The 17,832-nt window shown below is 39.8% G+C and overlaps 1 protein-coding gene across 4 annotated transcripts in view; it reads left to right on the plus strand.

Moving 5' to 3' along the window:
- Positions 1 to 14,873: 14,873 nt before the first annotated feature.
- Positions 14,874 to 17,832, plus strand: part of bcl11b.S (BCL11B, BAF complex component S homeolog) — a 78,301-nt gene continuing 75,342 nt past the window's right edge. For 3 of the 4 annotated variants that reach the window (XM_018232387.2, XM_018232386.2, XM_041575311.1), the window contains exon 1: positions 14,874 to 15,595. In XM_018232387.2, coding sequence (XP_018087876.1) covers positions 15,538 to 15,595 — 58 coding nt within the window. In that variant the 5' untranslated portion in view covers positions 14,874 to 15,537. The remainder of the gene's footprint in view (positions 15,596 to 17,832) is intronic. The other variant, XM_018232385.2, reaches the window with a different exon arrangement.

Consider the following 17,832-nt stretch of genomic DNA (forward strand, 5'->3'; position numbering starts at 1 on the left):
AGCTGTGTGAGCTTTTTCACATTCTGTCTAAATAACAATAATAATTCCGTGTCCGTAAACATCACCTGAGTGATGTTTTTACAGCAGCAATAATATATTCCGTACCCACTACTGTATACGTTGCCCTTGCAGGCATTGTTTGCCCAGTCTTTAACCAAGTGCCACATAGCTGTGTGAGCTTTTTCACATTCCGTGTCCAGAAACATCACCTGAGTGACGTAGTGTGATTTCTGCCCTTTACAGCACAAAACGCAGCGCTGTGTCAACAATGTATTTTTCAGATACATTTTTGCCCTTGATCCCCCTCTGGCATGCCACTGTCCAGGTCGTTGCACCCTTTAAACAACTTTAAAATCATTTTTCTGGCCAGAAATGTCTTTTCTAGCTTTTAAAATTCGCCTTCCCATTGAAGTCTATGGGGTTCGCGACGTTTGCGAACCGTTCGCATTTTTGACGCAAGTTCGCGAATATGTTCGCGAACTTTTTTTCCGACGTTCGCTACATCCCTAATTATAATTTACTCCACTTTCAACAAAAAAGATAACAGTGGTATTTCTTCCTTTTCCCAGGAGTACTGGGGTGTTTTCTGAACAAAGATTTTTAGTGAAGCAGTATTCAGTTGTATGAAATTAAATCAAATGTGAAAAACTGGCTGTGCAAAAATGTGGGTACCCCTGTAATTTTGCTAATTTGAATGCATGTAACTGCTCAATACTGATTACTGACAAATTGTTTGGATTAGCCTTGAACTTCATAGGCAGGTGTGTCCAATCATGAAAAGAGGTATTTCAGGTGGCCAATTGCTTATGTTTGACTCTCCTCTGAAGAGTGACAGCATGGGATCCTCAAAGCAACTCTTTGAGAACAATGATTGTTCAGTATCATGGTTTAGAGGAAGTCTACAAAAAGCTATCTCAGAGGTTTTTAACTGTCAGTTTAAAAGAATATAATCAGGAAATGGAAGGCCATGGACAGTCTGAAGCAGACTGTCCATGCTCGGCAGCCATCAAATTTAACTGAACTGGAGAGATTTTGTATGGACGAATGGTCAATAATACCCACATCCAGAATCCAAACACTCATCAAAGGCTATAGGAGGCGTCTAGAGGCTGTTACATTTGCAAAAGGAGCACAACTAAGTATTGATGTAATATCTCTGTTGGGGTGCCCACATTTATGCACCTGTCTAATTTTGTTATGATGCATATTACATATGTTCTGTTAATCCAATAAACTTTATGTCAATGTGAAATACTACTGTTTCCATAAAGCACGTTATATATTAAAAGGAAGTTGCTACTTTGAAAGCTCAGCCAATAATAAGCAAAACTCCAAAGAATTAAGAGGAGTTCCTAAACCCAGTCATTTTTTGCAAGATTCATATTTAGTCAAACTGGATCCAAACCCTAAAAATCAATTGACTTTAAACCTCTGGACACCTGAATGAAACAATTAAATGTTCACAGTTGATACTTTTTTTTTTTTTTTTTACAATTTTCTCAAATTTGAATATGTACAGTAAATTATAAATCTGGATACCTGAACTTTTTATGGAGGATTTGGTATTTTCTCTAAAACTAACTAGATATATTTTATCAGAGGATATATTTTTTGCACCAAGCATAACATTTGCATGACACATTTTTTTCCTTAAATCAGGGATAGTTGCTCTTATTTGGAAGACATTTCCCTTGGCTGCAGTAGAACAGGAGCAGAATCTGATTTATGTTGTGGCCTATAGGGTTATTGAATGGATCTTATATGATTTGGCCATACATATGCACAGCTGAATTGTGAGCTGAATGCTTGGAATACATGAAAGTACAAGCCCCATGGCTTCCAGGTTTAGCTGTAAATTCCCGCACACACCAGTGGGGGTCATCGATTGACTATATTTTAATTTCCAAGGACTCACAAGCTGATCAAGCTGTAACACACCAACACAGAGCAATGGTTAGTCATTTTGATCATAGATTAACATGTATGGCTGTTAGGGATGTAGCTAACTGTTCGCCGGCGAACTAGTTCGCGCGAACTTCGACTGTTCGCGTCCGCCGCAAGTTCGCGAACGTCGCGCGACGTTCGCCAATAGGCGTTCGCGTCAAAATCGTTCGACCATTCGACCATTCGATCGCTAAAATCTAACGATTTTCGTTCGATTCGAACGAAAATCGTTCGATCGAACGATTAAAATCCTTCGATCGTTCGAATCGAACGATTTTCGGATGTTCGAAGTTCGCGAACAGTTCGCGAACTGTTCGCATTTTTTGCCGGTGTTCGCGAACGGCGTTCGCGAACACATACTCGGCGGTTCGCTACATCCCTAATGGCTGTGGTAGACAAAATTAATTCATTATTCAAGAAATTAGGGACAGTATGAAATAACAATAGCTTCCCACAACCAACACTACTGAAAAGGCTGGACAGGATTATGCCATTTGCTAATGAACATAGGACAAAAGATTAAAAACCGACAAACAAAATCAGTCTTCAGAAACACCTATTGAGCTCCTCATTGTTGTATTTTGCAGACACAGATGACACTGTGAGCACAATGATCTCTGCTACATCTTGATAACATATCAGTAGACATATGCGCATGTAATTGCCTGTAACCTTTTTCCCTTACTACCAGTTCTCACTGCAGGATAATATTGTATATTTCTGAAGGAGTTCAACTATGTTTCAGGATCCACTTCATTTATGGACAATTTGGGTGAGATGGCATGTACAGATCAATGTAAACTTAATTCTTTTCATTCTTTAATTAGCCCTACCCCAATCATTTGTAAGATACGATTACAGATATCTGGATACATAAATAAGTAGTTACAGCAATATTATTCACTTTAATTCCCATTGTGAACCATAAGGATTGCACTTGACAGGTATGATATTTATTTAATTGTATGCTGCATTAGAAAATGCACAGCAAATGGAATTGTCATTGGACTGGGTTGGCCTATGGCAGCACAGTGATTATATTTAACAGCTTCAAACAAAGGTCTAATGTGCATTGTGATTCTAAATTACCCTGTCTCCTGACACTAAAACAACTAAAACCCAATAAATAATTCAGGGAATAACTACATGTTAACCCCGCCCTGAAGATATGTATTTATATCACAGCCCCAACTCTCTTCCATATATTTTATGTATTATACAGCGAAACCTCGATTATAAGTCCCCTGATTTTAAGTTTTCCTGCATTTTACATTTTTTAATTGTGGTCCCACCAATTTATAATGCATTTCCCTGATTTCAAAGCAAACGCAAACCCAAAATTTAAAAAAACCCTACCCCTTCCTCCTCCTCCAGCCTAAGTGTTACCCCAGGCAAATGCCCCTAACTCTTTACTTACCCCTCAGTGCAGATTCAGGCATCGGAGTTCATGGGCGCCATCTTCAGCCGCTTCGGTAATCTTCGGAATGAGACCGGCGCTTCTGCAATTTTCGTTATTTTCGTTGCATGCACAGTTGTCACAAGACAGAAAATTGTGAGCATGTGCCGCTCCGCCGGTCTCATTCCGAAGATTACCGAAGAGAAGACCATGGCGTCCATGAACTCCACTGGACAAAATCTGCATGGAGGGGTAAGAAAAGACATTTGCCCGGGATAACACTTAGGCTGGAGGAGGAGGGAGGGGGGTCCATGTAGGGTTGGGTTTTTTTAACTTTTGGGTTTGCTTCTCCTTTAAGTAATGTTTTCCCGGGTTTTACATCAAAATTTTGTCCTGATGTTCCCAAAAACTGCTTTTTCCCCTCTATGAATGTTATTATTAGTGAAATAAAGAGGTTTAAAATACTAACCAGATATTGTGCCATGGTTCTGCCTGTAAATGGTCGATTCCAAATAGTCTGCCCCTTATATAGTTCTGCACCAATCACTTATTGCTTTAGGTTGTGTATGTGACTGTCAGAGAAGACTAGCACATGCCCCCCATATTGTAACATTAACACTGCAATGTTTAACCTTGTTATTAACACAGTAAATATTGTATCTCAAAGTAAAACGGACTCCTGTGCTTATATCCTTTCAGTACTTGAACAAAAAGTTACTTTAACACATTTCCCTGATTTTACATTTTCCCGGATTTTACATATATATTTCCTGGTCCCCTGAAAAACATAAAATGGGGGTTTTACTGTATATTGGGAACTGTGGCCTGATAAGCAGAAACTAGGGGGGTTATTTATTATGGTCCGAATATCTGAAATCCAAACAATTCGTAGTTTTTGGACTTAAAAAAAAAACTACGAATTTTTCGTAATTTATTAAAGCCTGATGGTCTTAAAAGCCTGACTCCGAAAATCCGGCATCTCAAAGCTCTCGAGGTCCAGTATAAGTCTCCATTGACTTATACTGGACCTCGAGAGCTTTGAGATGCCGGATTTTCGGAGTCGGATTTTAAGACCATCAGGCTTTAATAATTTCCAAAAAAATCGTTGTTTTTTCTTTAGGGATTCACCGAATCCACTATTTTGGATTTGGCCGAATCCCCGAATCCATCTTGGAAGATTCGGGCGAGAACTGAATCCGAATCCTAATTTGCATATGCAAATTAGGGGTGGGAAAGGAAAAAGTGGGAAAAAATTGGTTTACTTCCTTGTTTTGTAACAAAAAGTCATGTGAAATCCCACCCTCCCCATAATTTGCATATGCAAATTAGGATTCGGTTCGGCCAGGTACAAGGATTCAGCCGAATCCGAACCCTGCTGAAAAAGGCCGAATCTTGGCAATATCCCGAACCGAATCCTGGATTCCGTGCATTCCTATTTTTTTTTTTAAGCCCAAAAACTACAAATTATTCGGTCCCAGCATCTGCACTGTTGTTCGTACTGATATCCAATAATTTCAGGGATTTTTGACCAAAAAGTCTGAAAATTCAGAAAAATTCATAGTATTGCGGAAAAGTACGAAAAATTCATACTTTTCGGGCAAAGCTCCGAAGTTATCACATTTTTACCTAAACCAAAATTTTTCTGACTTTTTAAATGATAAATGAGGTCCATTCGCACAGTCGGAGTTGATTGGATTTTTGTTAGAAATACTTAGAAAAATTCGGACCTTGATAAATAAGCCCCTAGATGTGAGGCTGTTATCAAGAAGTATGTGCTCTGGCATATGTATAGAGATGCTATATATGTGAAAAATTCCGTGGAATTTCTAAGAGACGCTGGAGTGAAAGCCTCATAACAATGCATTTGAAATTGGACCAGCTTTTCCAGCCTTTACTACTGCTTAGTAACCCAAAGGTGTCGGCTCCAGCTAAAATGAAAAAAATCGGTAAAAATGGTTATATTTTATTTTGCGCATCATAAAACATGTTGCAATTAACAGTTACGTTACCCACAGAGATATTTTGTTGGCCAATGTGCATTTCCTCTGTATGACGATATACTATGAAGTACAGCAACAGACATTCCTAAAGTTCATTTATAGGAATCTCCATAGTACGGGCTCATTGCCTGGTATAATATGTCTCCTTCTAAGTTTACAATATCCAGTATCGCCAATTCTTTCATGTTGTCATACCCCATTATGTTGAACAGGTGAAGTTATATTTTAGCAGCTTGTATTGTGACAGGCAATGAGGCCATGAATACAGATGATCATATTTTTGGACTTTTGAATATTCCTTTAACCCTTGCAGTTGCAAAAAGTGTTGTGTCCCATAAATAGCACGTATTAATCAGTGTAGAATGCCTCTCTTTTACTGCAGAGATGGCGCACGGTGAAATACAAAATTATTTGGAATGGACATATTTTTATATAAGGATTTACCAAAAATAAGAAACCTTTTTTTTTTTTGAGCATGAAAAAAAATCAGTTTTATCTTTTTAAAAGTTTTTTTTAAACTGTTCAGTTTAAATTTAAAGCAATGATCCAATATCATGGTCTATGTATGGTGCCACAAATAAACCAATGCTAAAAACGACATCCTATAACTTTCATTATTTGTGCTCAACATTACACAAGAGACTATAGATGGAAATATATTTTTTCTAGCATTACAGTATAGGCATTTGACCTGTTATCCAGAATGCTCGGGACCTGGGGATCTTTCTGTAATTTGGATCTTCATACCCTAAGGGGCAGATTTATCAAGGGTCGAATTACGAGGGGTTAAATCCCTCGAAATTCGACTGGGGAATAGAATCGAATAGGGAATTTACGCACTGGCGAATAGTCGAATGGGCGAATATTCGCCTGGCGAATAGTCGAGCAATCGAATATTCGATTGAAGGATTTTTATTTGATCGAATGAGTGATCGAAAGCCTTTTTATTCGATCAAAAACTTAGAAAAAAAGCCTATGGGACTTTCCCATAGGCTATTAAAGCAATTCAGTAGGTTTAATCTGGTGAAGTAGGCAGTCAAATGATTTTTAAAAGAGACAGTAATTCGACTATTGAATGGGCAAATAATCACAGCGTTTTTTCGCTCGATCTATTCGAATCATTCTACTCAGACGAATTTACGCCAATTCGAAAGTCGAGGAGCACAAAAAACTTTTTCCCCTCTATTCATTCATCCAAGCTTAGTAAATGTGCCCCTTAGTCTATTAGAAAATCATTTAAACATTAAATAAACCCAATAGGCTGGTTTTGCTTCCAATAAGGATGAAATATCTCTTAGTTTGGATTGAAACGAGTTACTGTTTTATTATTACAGAGAAAAACATTTTTGGATTTTTTGGACAAGTTTGGATTATTTGGATAAAATGGAGACTACGGGAGACACCCTTTCCATCATTCAGAGCTCTCTGGATAATGGGTTTCTGTATACAGATCTCACCCCTTAATGGGGTTGTTCCCCATTAAATTAACTTTTAGTTTGCTGTTGTATATAGTGATATTTTGAGACAATTTGCAATTTTCATTTGTGGTTTTCAGTTATTTAGCTTTTTATTCAGCATCTCTCGAGTTTGCAATTTCAGCAGTCTGGTTGCTAGGGTCCAAATTACCCTAGCAACCGTGCACTGATTTGAATAAGAGACTGGAATATGAATAGGAGAGGGACTGCATAGAAAGATGAATACAAGATTCCTCTGCACTCAACCCATTATCAATATATTTAAGACAGTGACATTTTGTGCATACTGCTACTAAAAAATGTCTTACCCTTTAAACAAAACAGGGATTGTTTGTCCATATATTGCAATATATTTAAGCTGGCCAACTACGTCAAAGTCATCCCATATCTGGCCAGTCCTATGCTCAATTTTCATTTGATTCATTAAGAATTCTATGGTTTCATTATACATTTTATAAAAGGGACGAATACGTTTTACCTGCAACTTACTTGCTGCTTTCAAAGTAAAACTCCCAAACTTGGCTGCCCTTTTATTAGACACCAGTGGGATCACCTGACTATAGTTGGAGAGGGTGGGAGCTACAACATGGAGCTGGTCACTGCTCCTGTATAAACTATAACAAACAAGGGAAAGTTGTGCTCACCACTAGTTTTTAAAATCATTAGGCGGGGGTGCAATGAGGGTGTGACGACAAAATACATATAGACAAATACAAGATTCCTCTGCACTCAACCCATTATCAATATATTTAAGATGGACAAACAATCCCTGTTTTGTTTAAAGGGTAAGGCATTTTTCAGTAGCAGTATGCACAAAATGTCGCTGTCTTAAATATATTGATAATGGGTTGAGTGCAGAGGACTCTTGTATTTGACTATATGTATTTTGTGGTCACACCCTCATTGCACCCCCGCCTAATGATTTTAAAAACTAGTGGTGAGCACAACTTTCCCTTGTTTGCATAGAAAGATGAGTAATACAAAATAACAATAACATTGTAGCCTTACAGAGCATTTGTTTTTTTTAGATGGGGTCAGTGACCCTCATTTGAAAGCTGGGAAGATCAGAAGAAGAAGAAGAAGGCAAATAATTCAAAAACTATAAAAAATAAAAAATGAAGGCCAATTGAAAAGTTGCTTACAATTAGCCATTCCATAACATACTTAAAGGTGAACCACCCCTTTAATGCAACATATAACTTATGCAACATAATTCATTACGGCCTTAGGCAACTCACGGGGGTTCATTTACAGTATATAAACACTGGGCAAATTAGCACCTGGGCAGTAACCCATAGCAACCAATCAGTGATTAGCTTTTTTCAGTCAGCTGTAGGTTGAACACTGAAAGCAATCATCTAATTAATTGCCATGGGTTACTGCCCAGGAATATATTTGCCTATTGTTGATAAATGAGTCCCACAGAGTCTATTTATGCCTTTGATACCAAATCTTACAGGTTAAGGGCTCATTTACCAATACTGTGTATATTTGCAAAAGTGCAGTAACCCATAGCAACCAAACAGCAATTACCTTTGATTTGACTTCTGCACATATCTGACTGGTAAAAATAAGTAAGTGCATTGTTGTTAATTTGTCTAGGAAATTGGGGCATTTTCTAGAATCCATTATGGGCAATCTTGCTCACAGCAGTTTAAATTGTACTCATTTAAATCCAACATAGACGCTAGTTGTCTTTAAGATGTGCAAATTGGGGTGACTCACCCTGCCTGCACAAAGTAAAGCTCCAATACAGAAAGGGAGGAACTCCACAGGCGATTTCGGCACGATCCGGCGTGCTGTGAAAAAAAGCGCAGGCGTCAAGTCGGATGCGACGGAAATAAGGTAAATAATGGAAATGTCGGATGAAGTCGCAGCGTTCATCCGACGCAACATGCACGCTGCGACACCATCCAACAATGCATTCACTTACTTTATTTCCGTTGCATCCGATTTGACGCCTGTGTTTTTGCACAGTGCGTCGGATCGCTCCAAAATCGTCCGTGGAGTTCCTCCCTTAGAGGTAGTGAGAGACAGTAGGTTAGGTATAGTAGCTGAAGACAACAGATAGATGAGTTGTAGAGCCTGCAGCTCTTCAGTCCTTGATGTGTAATTTTCTCTGCGTTGTCAGTTACGCAGTAGTGACGGGCAAATTTGGGGCGTTTCACCGAAAAATTTGTGAATTTACGGCGAACGCCGAAAAATTAGTGAAACTGCACCGGCATCCAAAAAATGGACGCCGGCGTCCAATTTTTTTTGACACCGCCGAATTTTGCGCTGGCTAATCGTGGCAATTCGCTGCAAATTCGCGCCTGGCGAATAAAGTCGCCCATCACTAGTTATGAGTTATAATACAACAACAGCTGAAAGCAACAGGTAGCATTCAATAAATTGTATGAACACATAACAGAACTTGCGGAGCATTTCGATGGCTGAGTTCATAAAATCCTCATTTATTGGGTATAGTTAAAAACATGTACAACCGGGCATGCTTCTGAGGAAGTGGCGAGACACCACGAATATGTATATGGGGTATTTGTCACAGCTATGTTGTACATGTTTTAATCTATACCCAATAAATGAGGATTTTAGGAATCCAGCTACCGAAATGCTCCGCAAGTTCTGTTATGTGTTCATATGATATTGGCCTGGACCGGAGGCGTGTTGCGCAAGCACAAAGGTCTGCTGAATCAAAGGTGCGGTGAGAGGGGGAGTGCTCCCATTTAATGCCTTTCTAGCATTCAATAAATTAAAGAGGTAACAAAAACACTCAGTATGGGATAGAACCCTCCCCCCCCCACAGCTAAAAAACAGTCTACATCTGTCATTACACTAAAATCAATAATAATAATAATAGAATAATAATAATAGAACATACAAATATAATCATAATAGAACAGACAAATATAATAATAATAATAATAGAATAGACCAAACAGAAGGGTGACAAAGGTTTTTGCTTTTTTTTATTCTAAAAAAAAAATTGTATGACTAAATTACTGAGAAGAGAGTAAAAAAATTAAAATTAAAAATTCCCCAAATTATGCACACACGTAATTCTTTCAGTCTGTTTTGATGACAAAAGCTGCAAATATCATATAATGTCACATGTAAACTCAGTAAAGAATTGGTAATCCTGAGATCTTTTAATGCAGCTATTATAATTTTTAGACATCTTGTTTGATCAATGGTGAATCGAAATGTGGTTGCATAAATGAACTCTCGCATACGGTTTGTGGTTTGATACCATTCCTTTCCAGCCTGGTGGTATTTTTATTGAATTGAGTTAGTCGAGTCAGTCCTTTATGTTTGTCTGCAGTCCCCAGTTGTTAGATGGTATCTGCAGGGCATAGTGGGAAACCACAACACAGGCCCAGATGCACACGCAGGCCGGGTCGAGGGATAGGTCAAGGTTGGAACGAAAACTGCTATTGATCTGGCTTTGAACGTGAGACACAGATAGCAAAGTGACTAAAGGGGGAGCTGTTAGACAAGACATTAACAGCTTTTAAAACTAACGATCAGAAGTGCCAGACAGCAGCATGCAAACGAGAATTAGATTATGTTAAATAATTCGGTTTTTTTTGGAAACATCCAAAGAAAAACAATAAATAAATTGTATTTATATTTCTTTTTCATTTCTACGGCATTTCCAAAACTATGGACAAAGATTTCTGGGTAACGGATATCTGCGTTTTTTTATTTCCGATTGCTGGGGGGGGGAAAAAAAATGTTAGATACATTTAGAAAATCATTTCTGACAGTTTTGGATTCTTAATCGGGTTTTCCAGACTGTATGAAATGATACTTAACATGTTGATTCATTTAATTGTCTCTGAGTGCATGTGTGTGTTGTGTGATAGGGTCTTTAGACTGTAAGCTTCACTGGCGCAGTCGCTGGTGAGAATGATGAACAATCTCAGTAAAGGACATAACATTGGTAAAGGATAATAAAAGTAATTTCAGTTAAGTGGTGCCCAGTGAGGTGTGAAGCTTCCTTGCAGACATCTTATACAATAGGAATTTAAAGAATAAATGTTGTTTTCAGATACAGTAAGGGGGTTATTTATCAAAGTCCGAATATTTTCAGCTACAAACTCCGATCAAATCCATTTGGGTTTTTTTATGCTTATTCATTATTACATCTTCAAAATCAGTTTTTTTTTTCCCGGGAAGCAAATTTTCGGGAAGAAATTTGCTTTCCGGGAAAAAAAATAATCCGATTTTCAAGATTATCAAGATTTTTTTTATCCAGTTTTTCGACCAACTTTCAAGATTTTCACGTTTTTTTCGGAATTTTCACCTGGTATTGCACGAAACCCAGCGCACATGAAAAAAAAAAATCATGGGGACTTCTCCCATTGACGTATATGTGACCTCGACGGGTCTGAGATGCCGGATTTTCAGATTCTGACTTTTCCATCCTCGAGGTTTAATATATTCCGAAAAATTTGTGATTTTTTTAAAAGTCCGATTTTATAAAAAAAAAGAAATCACAAATGTTTCGTGATTTTTGCATTCGGAGTTTAGTAAATAACCCCCCCAAGTGTCTGCATATCTGAGGACTCATAAAGCAGACACCTTTACATCTGAAGCTCCAGTCCAAAATATATGTAATTGTATATCATAAATATCTCCTTTTATTAAGAAATCCAAATAAAAAAATGGAGGCAAATAGTGCAAGATATACAAGTATTTTCTTTTTCTCTTTTGTTTTATAATTTTTTCTAGTTCACTACGCCCTTTTGAATTCATATTCTAAACTTTTCTGCATTCCTGACAAGGCTTATACGACCTGGGGGCATCCATCAATATGACAGCAGGTGGGGGCTGGGCATTAGCAGACCTTAGGTGAGAAAGGGGAGGAAAGACAACTGGAGAATTTTCTCAACCAAAAAAAAAACTGAAAGAGCTGTGTGAATGCGTGTTAGATCTACGAGACACACCTACCTACCTAACCCCCTCCCAACCACCACTTAGAACATCCCCCATTCATAACCACAGCCTTACAGATACCGGCAATTATATAATTAACTCTTCAAGGGCTGCAGAACAAAGCAGGTCATTGTTTTCCCTTGTAAAAGTCTCTCACTCATCTTTTACCACGTTAACTCTTTTCATAGTTGCAGCAACTTTCTTTATTATTCCACTGCTTGCCTTAACCCTTTGCTGGTTTGGAAAGGTCTAAAATAAACAAATACAGCCCAGATGAGATATAACAGCCCCCATGCTGGTGCCTTTAAAAGGATATATTAATATGGGTAAGGTCACACTGAGCATTTCGGGGAAATTTAGTCGCCTGGCGACTAATCGCCTCGTCTTTGCGGCGACTAATTTCCCCAAATGCCTTCCCTCACTCTGCACTGGCTAAAATGAAAAATCGCTGAGGCTAATCACACGCGGCGATTCATTTTCTGAAGTCGCCCGAAGTTTCCTCGCGAGGCAAATTCGGGTGACTTCGGGAAAAAGAATCGCCGCGTGTGATTAGTGCTGGTGATTTTTCATTTTAGCCAGCGCAGAGTGAGGGAAGGCGTTCGGGTCGCCGCATAGACAAGGCGATTAGTCGCCAGGCGACTAAATCTCCCCGAAAACGCTCAGTGTGACCGTACCCTACTAAGTTATCATGTGCTAGGCTGTGTTTGGATTCACAGCAATGTGAAATAAACCATTACTTGCCCCTTCCCCCCTTCCAGCCTAAATCCTGCAGTCCAGAGAGAGCCTTTGCTTATCACAAGAGGTTTAAAGGGGTGATGAGATATTGATGCTCATGAAAGAAGTAGTTGATATTTTTCATCTGTCCAGGTCAAAGAAAAAATGTCTCTGTATTCGCTACGACACAAAAAAAACCCCAAAACATGTGTATACAGAATATTTCCAATTTCTTTGCGGTTACGGACACCTATCTAATAAAAGTCACTACATTTAAAAGGTATGCATTTCTCTTTTCAAACTGAATATGAACAATTAAAAAATATTGACCCCTTATTATAGACATAATATAACAGAACAGCTTTGAAAATTTCCCAAATTGGACAGAGAGGTGAATAAATAAATGTGGATATAAACTGTTCTTCAGTGGTCATCGTGCAGCCTCCAGGGTAAAATTCTAGGTCTAATACGTGAATAAAGATTTTTAAATTGTCTTTCTATTTGCTTCAATTAATGGAAGTGATGTCACCCTGTGTGTGTGTGTGACGGAAATGTAAATAAATATGTTTGGGTGTATTTATACATGTGTGTAGCATGCTCATGTTTATGTGTTGGTAGAATGAATTCCTGTGCTCACAACATGTCCCCAGTGCTTTTAATTGTCTCCCTCAATCTCCTTTCTTCGCCACCTGCAAATCCTCTGCCTCTTGCATCTCCTCCATTCTGCATAATTCTTATGAGCCTCAGAAAGAAAAGGTGTCCTTCGGGAGAAAACGGCAATGATTTTTTATTATCTTATCCGTTTAATTATTACAAATTCCATGAATGATGCACAATATGTCACCGTGGAGGTATTAACTTTGCATTTTATTCCACGTTAACACGTTGTCGTTTTTTTTTTTTTTTTTTTGTAAAATCCTTTGAAATGATTCTCATGTATACATAGTCAGAGGCTGTTTAGTGTGGAATAAATATAGAGGCATTACATGGGTGTAATATTCACAATCAACCTTCAGTTGGCTGTGCTTATAGATAGAGATATTACCGTATTTGCCAGGATAATCTTATCCATAAGATGGCTACGGTATAAGCTTTTTGGGAAGGAAAAACACAAAGGTTGATATTTTAAAAAGCCGTAATAGAATGTGTCAGGTAGTACTGAACAAAAACATTCTTAAAAACAAAACAAAAAGGCACTGCATTGGAAAGTATCGTTTCCCACATCTTACTGGCAAATTGCAGAAATTAGACAATTGTTCTTTTTTGTTAAATAGACTCTGTATAATCGTCGGATGCAAGCCAATATAATTTAACCCTTTTGCCACACTGAGTGCAATGCAGAATCCTATACAGTATAAGCGCAGCCAGTGTAATGGTATTTCCTAGTGAAGTGGACAGACTAAACCCAGACACACATACAATGGGTTCTCTGCTTCTCATTATTCCGTGATTTACCCCATCTGTTTGGCAAGCAGTGGTCACCTTCCAGAGTTTATGAGTTCTGTGGACTTGTAATGGTATTTCCTAGTGAAGTGGATAGACTAAACCCCCTTACCCAGACACCCATCTCTGCTTTTCATTATACTGTGTTTTTCCTCTTCTGTTTAGCAAGCAAGAAGTCCATTGGTCACCTTCTAGTGCAGTGATCCCCAAGCAGTGGCTTGTGAGCAACCATGTTGCTCTCCGACCCCTTGGACGTTGCTCCCAGTGGCCTGAAAGCAGGTGCTTTTTTTTTTAAATTCCTGGCTTAAACGCAAGCTTTAATTGCATAAAAACCAGATATACTGCCTGTTAGCTTTAAGTCACATAGGAGCTACCAATACCCAAGCACAAACCTTATGTGGAAGCCTCAATAAAATTTGCATGTTGATACTCTCCAACATTATGCTCACTAGTAAAAAAGGTTGGGGACCCCTGTTCTAGAGTTTACAAGAGTTCTGTGCACTTGTAAATCAGGGCTAATTTAGCACAAAAGTAAAAGAATTCGGTCACTTATATAATAAATCATCTATTACCCTCACCAGGAACACAGCACACGTTGCAGAGACTTTTTTTTGTACCATAGAGCTTACACTTGAAATGTGGATATAGGGGACAAGTGCTCTGGGTACAGGACAAGGTGTCACATAGAACTGACCTGCAGCATTAGTATAGTGAACTTCCATCTCAGAATAAAATAATAATAATAATAATAAGAGGAGAAGGTGCCAGTGCTTTTCTTGCTACATTGGAGCTGTAGAGAGTGTGTGCCAGTGCATGGGTTTAGCAAGCAGTGGCTGCAGGAGAATGAGAGCTGTACAAAAGCCCTGTGCTGTAGGCATGTGGTTTTTCTTGTTGTGTTCAGGGTACAATGTTAAAAAGCCACCACTAGTCGCCCCCAGTGCTCCTACTCTTTCGGTCTTTTTGTCTCTGGTGCAGATTAAACGTCACGTCCGTACTTGAACTTGAATTTTATCCCATTGTACAGAGGCAGACCTAGCCACAGAGAGACAGAGAGCTCCCAGAGAACCAGGACTCCGCCATCTTCACATTACAATTAAATAGTAATAGCCAACAGCACAGCCCTGGCTCAGCAAGTCGTCCCAGTGGCAAGTGGAGCAGCGCAAAGTGCTGGGCGCTACATTCCAGGGCAGAGCCAGTGTAACTGCAAGGAGACTCTCTCTGACAGTCCCCCCTAAAGCAGCCGGGTCAAGCCTCCCTTTTTGGCATTATTTGGGCAATCGTAGTTTTTTTTTTTTTCCTTTTTAAATTATTACCATTTCTGTTTGGTTCCTGATTTTGCGCATTGATGGAAGAAGTGCCGCGCGCTGTGGACATAGGACGAGTGGACACGAGATCAGCCAATTCCTAATAAGTTGAAGATTGGAAGTGGAGAAACTAGTGCCCTCCTTGTTTGATTTCTTGCTGAAAGGAGGACGCTTATTGCCTTTCCTTGTCTTGCACAAGACACAAGAAGAAGAAGAGAATAAGAGAGAGGAGGAGAGGAGAAGAAGGAAACGTGGGGGTGGAAGGAGAGCAGGTCGCCTTTACGCACAACCGATCTCCGGGCGATGCCAGTTTAAATGCCAGGGCAATGTCCCGTCGCAAGCAGGGAAACCCGCAGCACTTGTTACAAAGGGACGTTATCGCACGTAAGTTTGCACGGGGCAAGCGCAAAGCTTGTAAGGACATGGGAAGGTAGAGAGGCAGGAGGGGGTCGGGCAGAAGACTTACCTGCTCCTGAGCTTTCCTGGGCTGCACGGCTGACAAGAAGCTGACTTGTGCAGGGTGCCTGCTTTTAATAAGTTGGCGAGTCAGGAAAAGTTAGCGAGCACATGGGATCCTTCTGACAGCCCGAATGGAAAAACTCCAAAGCCACTGTCAGTAAATCATGCTGCACACTTCTGCATTGGCCATTACAGCTGCCGCTATACCAAGCTCAGCACTTGCAAAACTGTTCTGTGCAAGTCATTCAACTCGTGGCCTGGGTGCGGTGCATTTAATTTGTGGCCTGGGTGCAGTGCATTTAATTCATGGCCTGGGTGCAATGTATTTAATTCATGTCCTGGGTGCAGTGCATTCAATTCATGGCCTGGGTGCAGTGCATTTAATTCATGGCCTGGGTGCAGTGCATTTAATTCATGGCCTGGGTGCATTGCATTTAATTCATGGCCTGGGTGCAATACATTTAATTCGTGGCCATGGTATTTAATCCATGGCCTGGGTGCAAAGCATTTAATTAGTGCCCTGGGTGCAGTACATTTAGTTCGTGGCCTGGGTGCAATGTATTTAATCCATGGCCTGGGTGCAATGCATTTAATTCGTGGCCTGGGTGCAATGTATTTAATCCATGGCCTGGGTGCAATGCATTTAATTCGTGGCCTGGGTGCAATGCATTTAATTCGTGGCCTGGGTGCAATGCATTTAATTAGTGACCTGGGTGCAATACATTTAATTCGTGGTCTGGGTGCAATGTATTTAATTCATGGCCTGGGTGTGATGCATTTAATTTGTGCCAGTGGCCTGCACTTACCATTTTTGCAGGCATGGGATTCATAGATTAGACTTGTAGTAATAATAATGATAATAATAATAATAATGAAAAGAAAAGCAGCAGTTGGCTTGATGAATCCACGGCAGCCGAGGCAGGGCAGTTGATTTGCAGTTTTGCTGCTGTGAAGTTGAAGGGGGCAAGGAAATGCTGGGGAAAGGTAGAGACCTGGGCAGGAACTGGCTGGGGAGACTTAATGACAAACACATGGCTAGGAGAGCGTTACAACTGTGTGGCTGCAAAATGTAAATGCATCGAAATTGGCAGCAGAGCCTGGGGAGGGAGAGAGAGGGGGAGTGGGAGAAGGGGGGCTCTGGATCAATTTATTAGGAGGGGAGAGAAACGTATGCCCTGGATGGGACATTAGCTTCTAGGATGTTTTTTTGGGGGGGATACCGTGGGGTCAGAGTTAACCTTAGAGCTATGAAGGTATGCTAACAGCAGGGAGAGGTGATGGATAGACTAAGTGCCTGGAGAATGTGGGCTTCCACAGTCTAACAATCTAACATATCCAAAGTAGGTTGAAGGAAAACGACAGGTCAGCTGAACTGGGAAGTGGGCTCCCCTCACACCTGTGTAATAGCATATTCTTCTTGCAAATGATACTTTATACGAATGAAAAGTTACAAACGAAGGAAAGTTACTTTTTGACTTTATTTTTTTAAGGATGTTAGTACTTCTGTGTAATGTCTAGGGATACGTTGAAAAATAGAGACTTTCCAGTTGTGTCAGAAGTGGGTGTCAGTGTGGCAGCTGTTAATAAGATAACGGGGGGCTATTGCATTTAATGATCTTTAGTTGGACCACCTTCCTGTCACTGACCCATTTAGGCAGATAAATCAGCCTGACCATAGATCCAGTTTGTTTAAAAGCAAGCTCACTGAGCTGACAATCTAATGGTGGTAGGTGTGCTGTTACATTGGCTTTCTGTGGAGGGATGGCTCCTGTGTATGGGCCTACAGCTGCCACTTTGCATTGGTACATTTTATACTGACTTGTAGAGAAAGGTTTGGTACCTAAATGAGAAATCATATACAGTTTTTAGCATTTACTGGTGTCAGTGTGAGCACATGGGCTCCATTCTGCTGATACAAACCGAAAGCAGCTCACAGCTACAAACAGGACTTTATAAAAGTCTTTTGTTTCTCTTTGCCCTCACCCACTGCCACTGTTTGGTTTGAGCTAAAAAGATATTCCTCACACACACACACACACACACACACACACACACTGTGAAATGCAATGGACTCCTCCATTACTAATTAATGTTATTCATCGTTGTAAATGTTCAGGGGTCACCCATGACGGAGGGTTTAATATCCCCCATGTAAAGTCCCT

Source organism: Xenopus laevis, chromosome 8S (genome assembly GCF_017654675.1).
Source record: "Xenopus laevis strain J_2021 chromosome 8S, Xenopus_laevis_v10.1, whole genome shotgun sequence".
Taxonomy (NCBI): Eukaryota; Metazoa; Chordata; class Amphibia; order Anura; family Pipidae; genus Xenopus; species Xenopus laevis.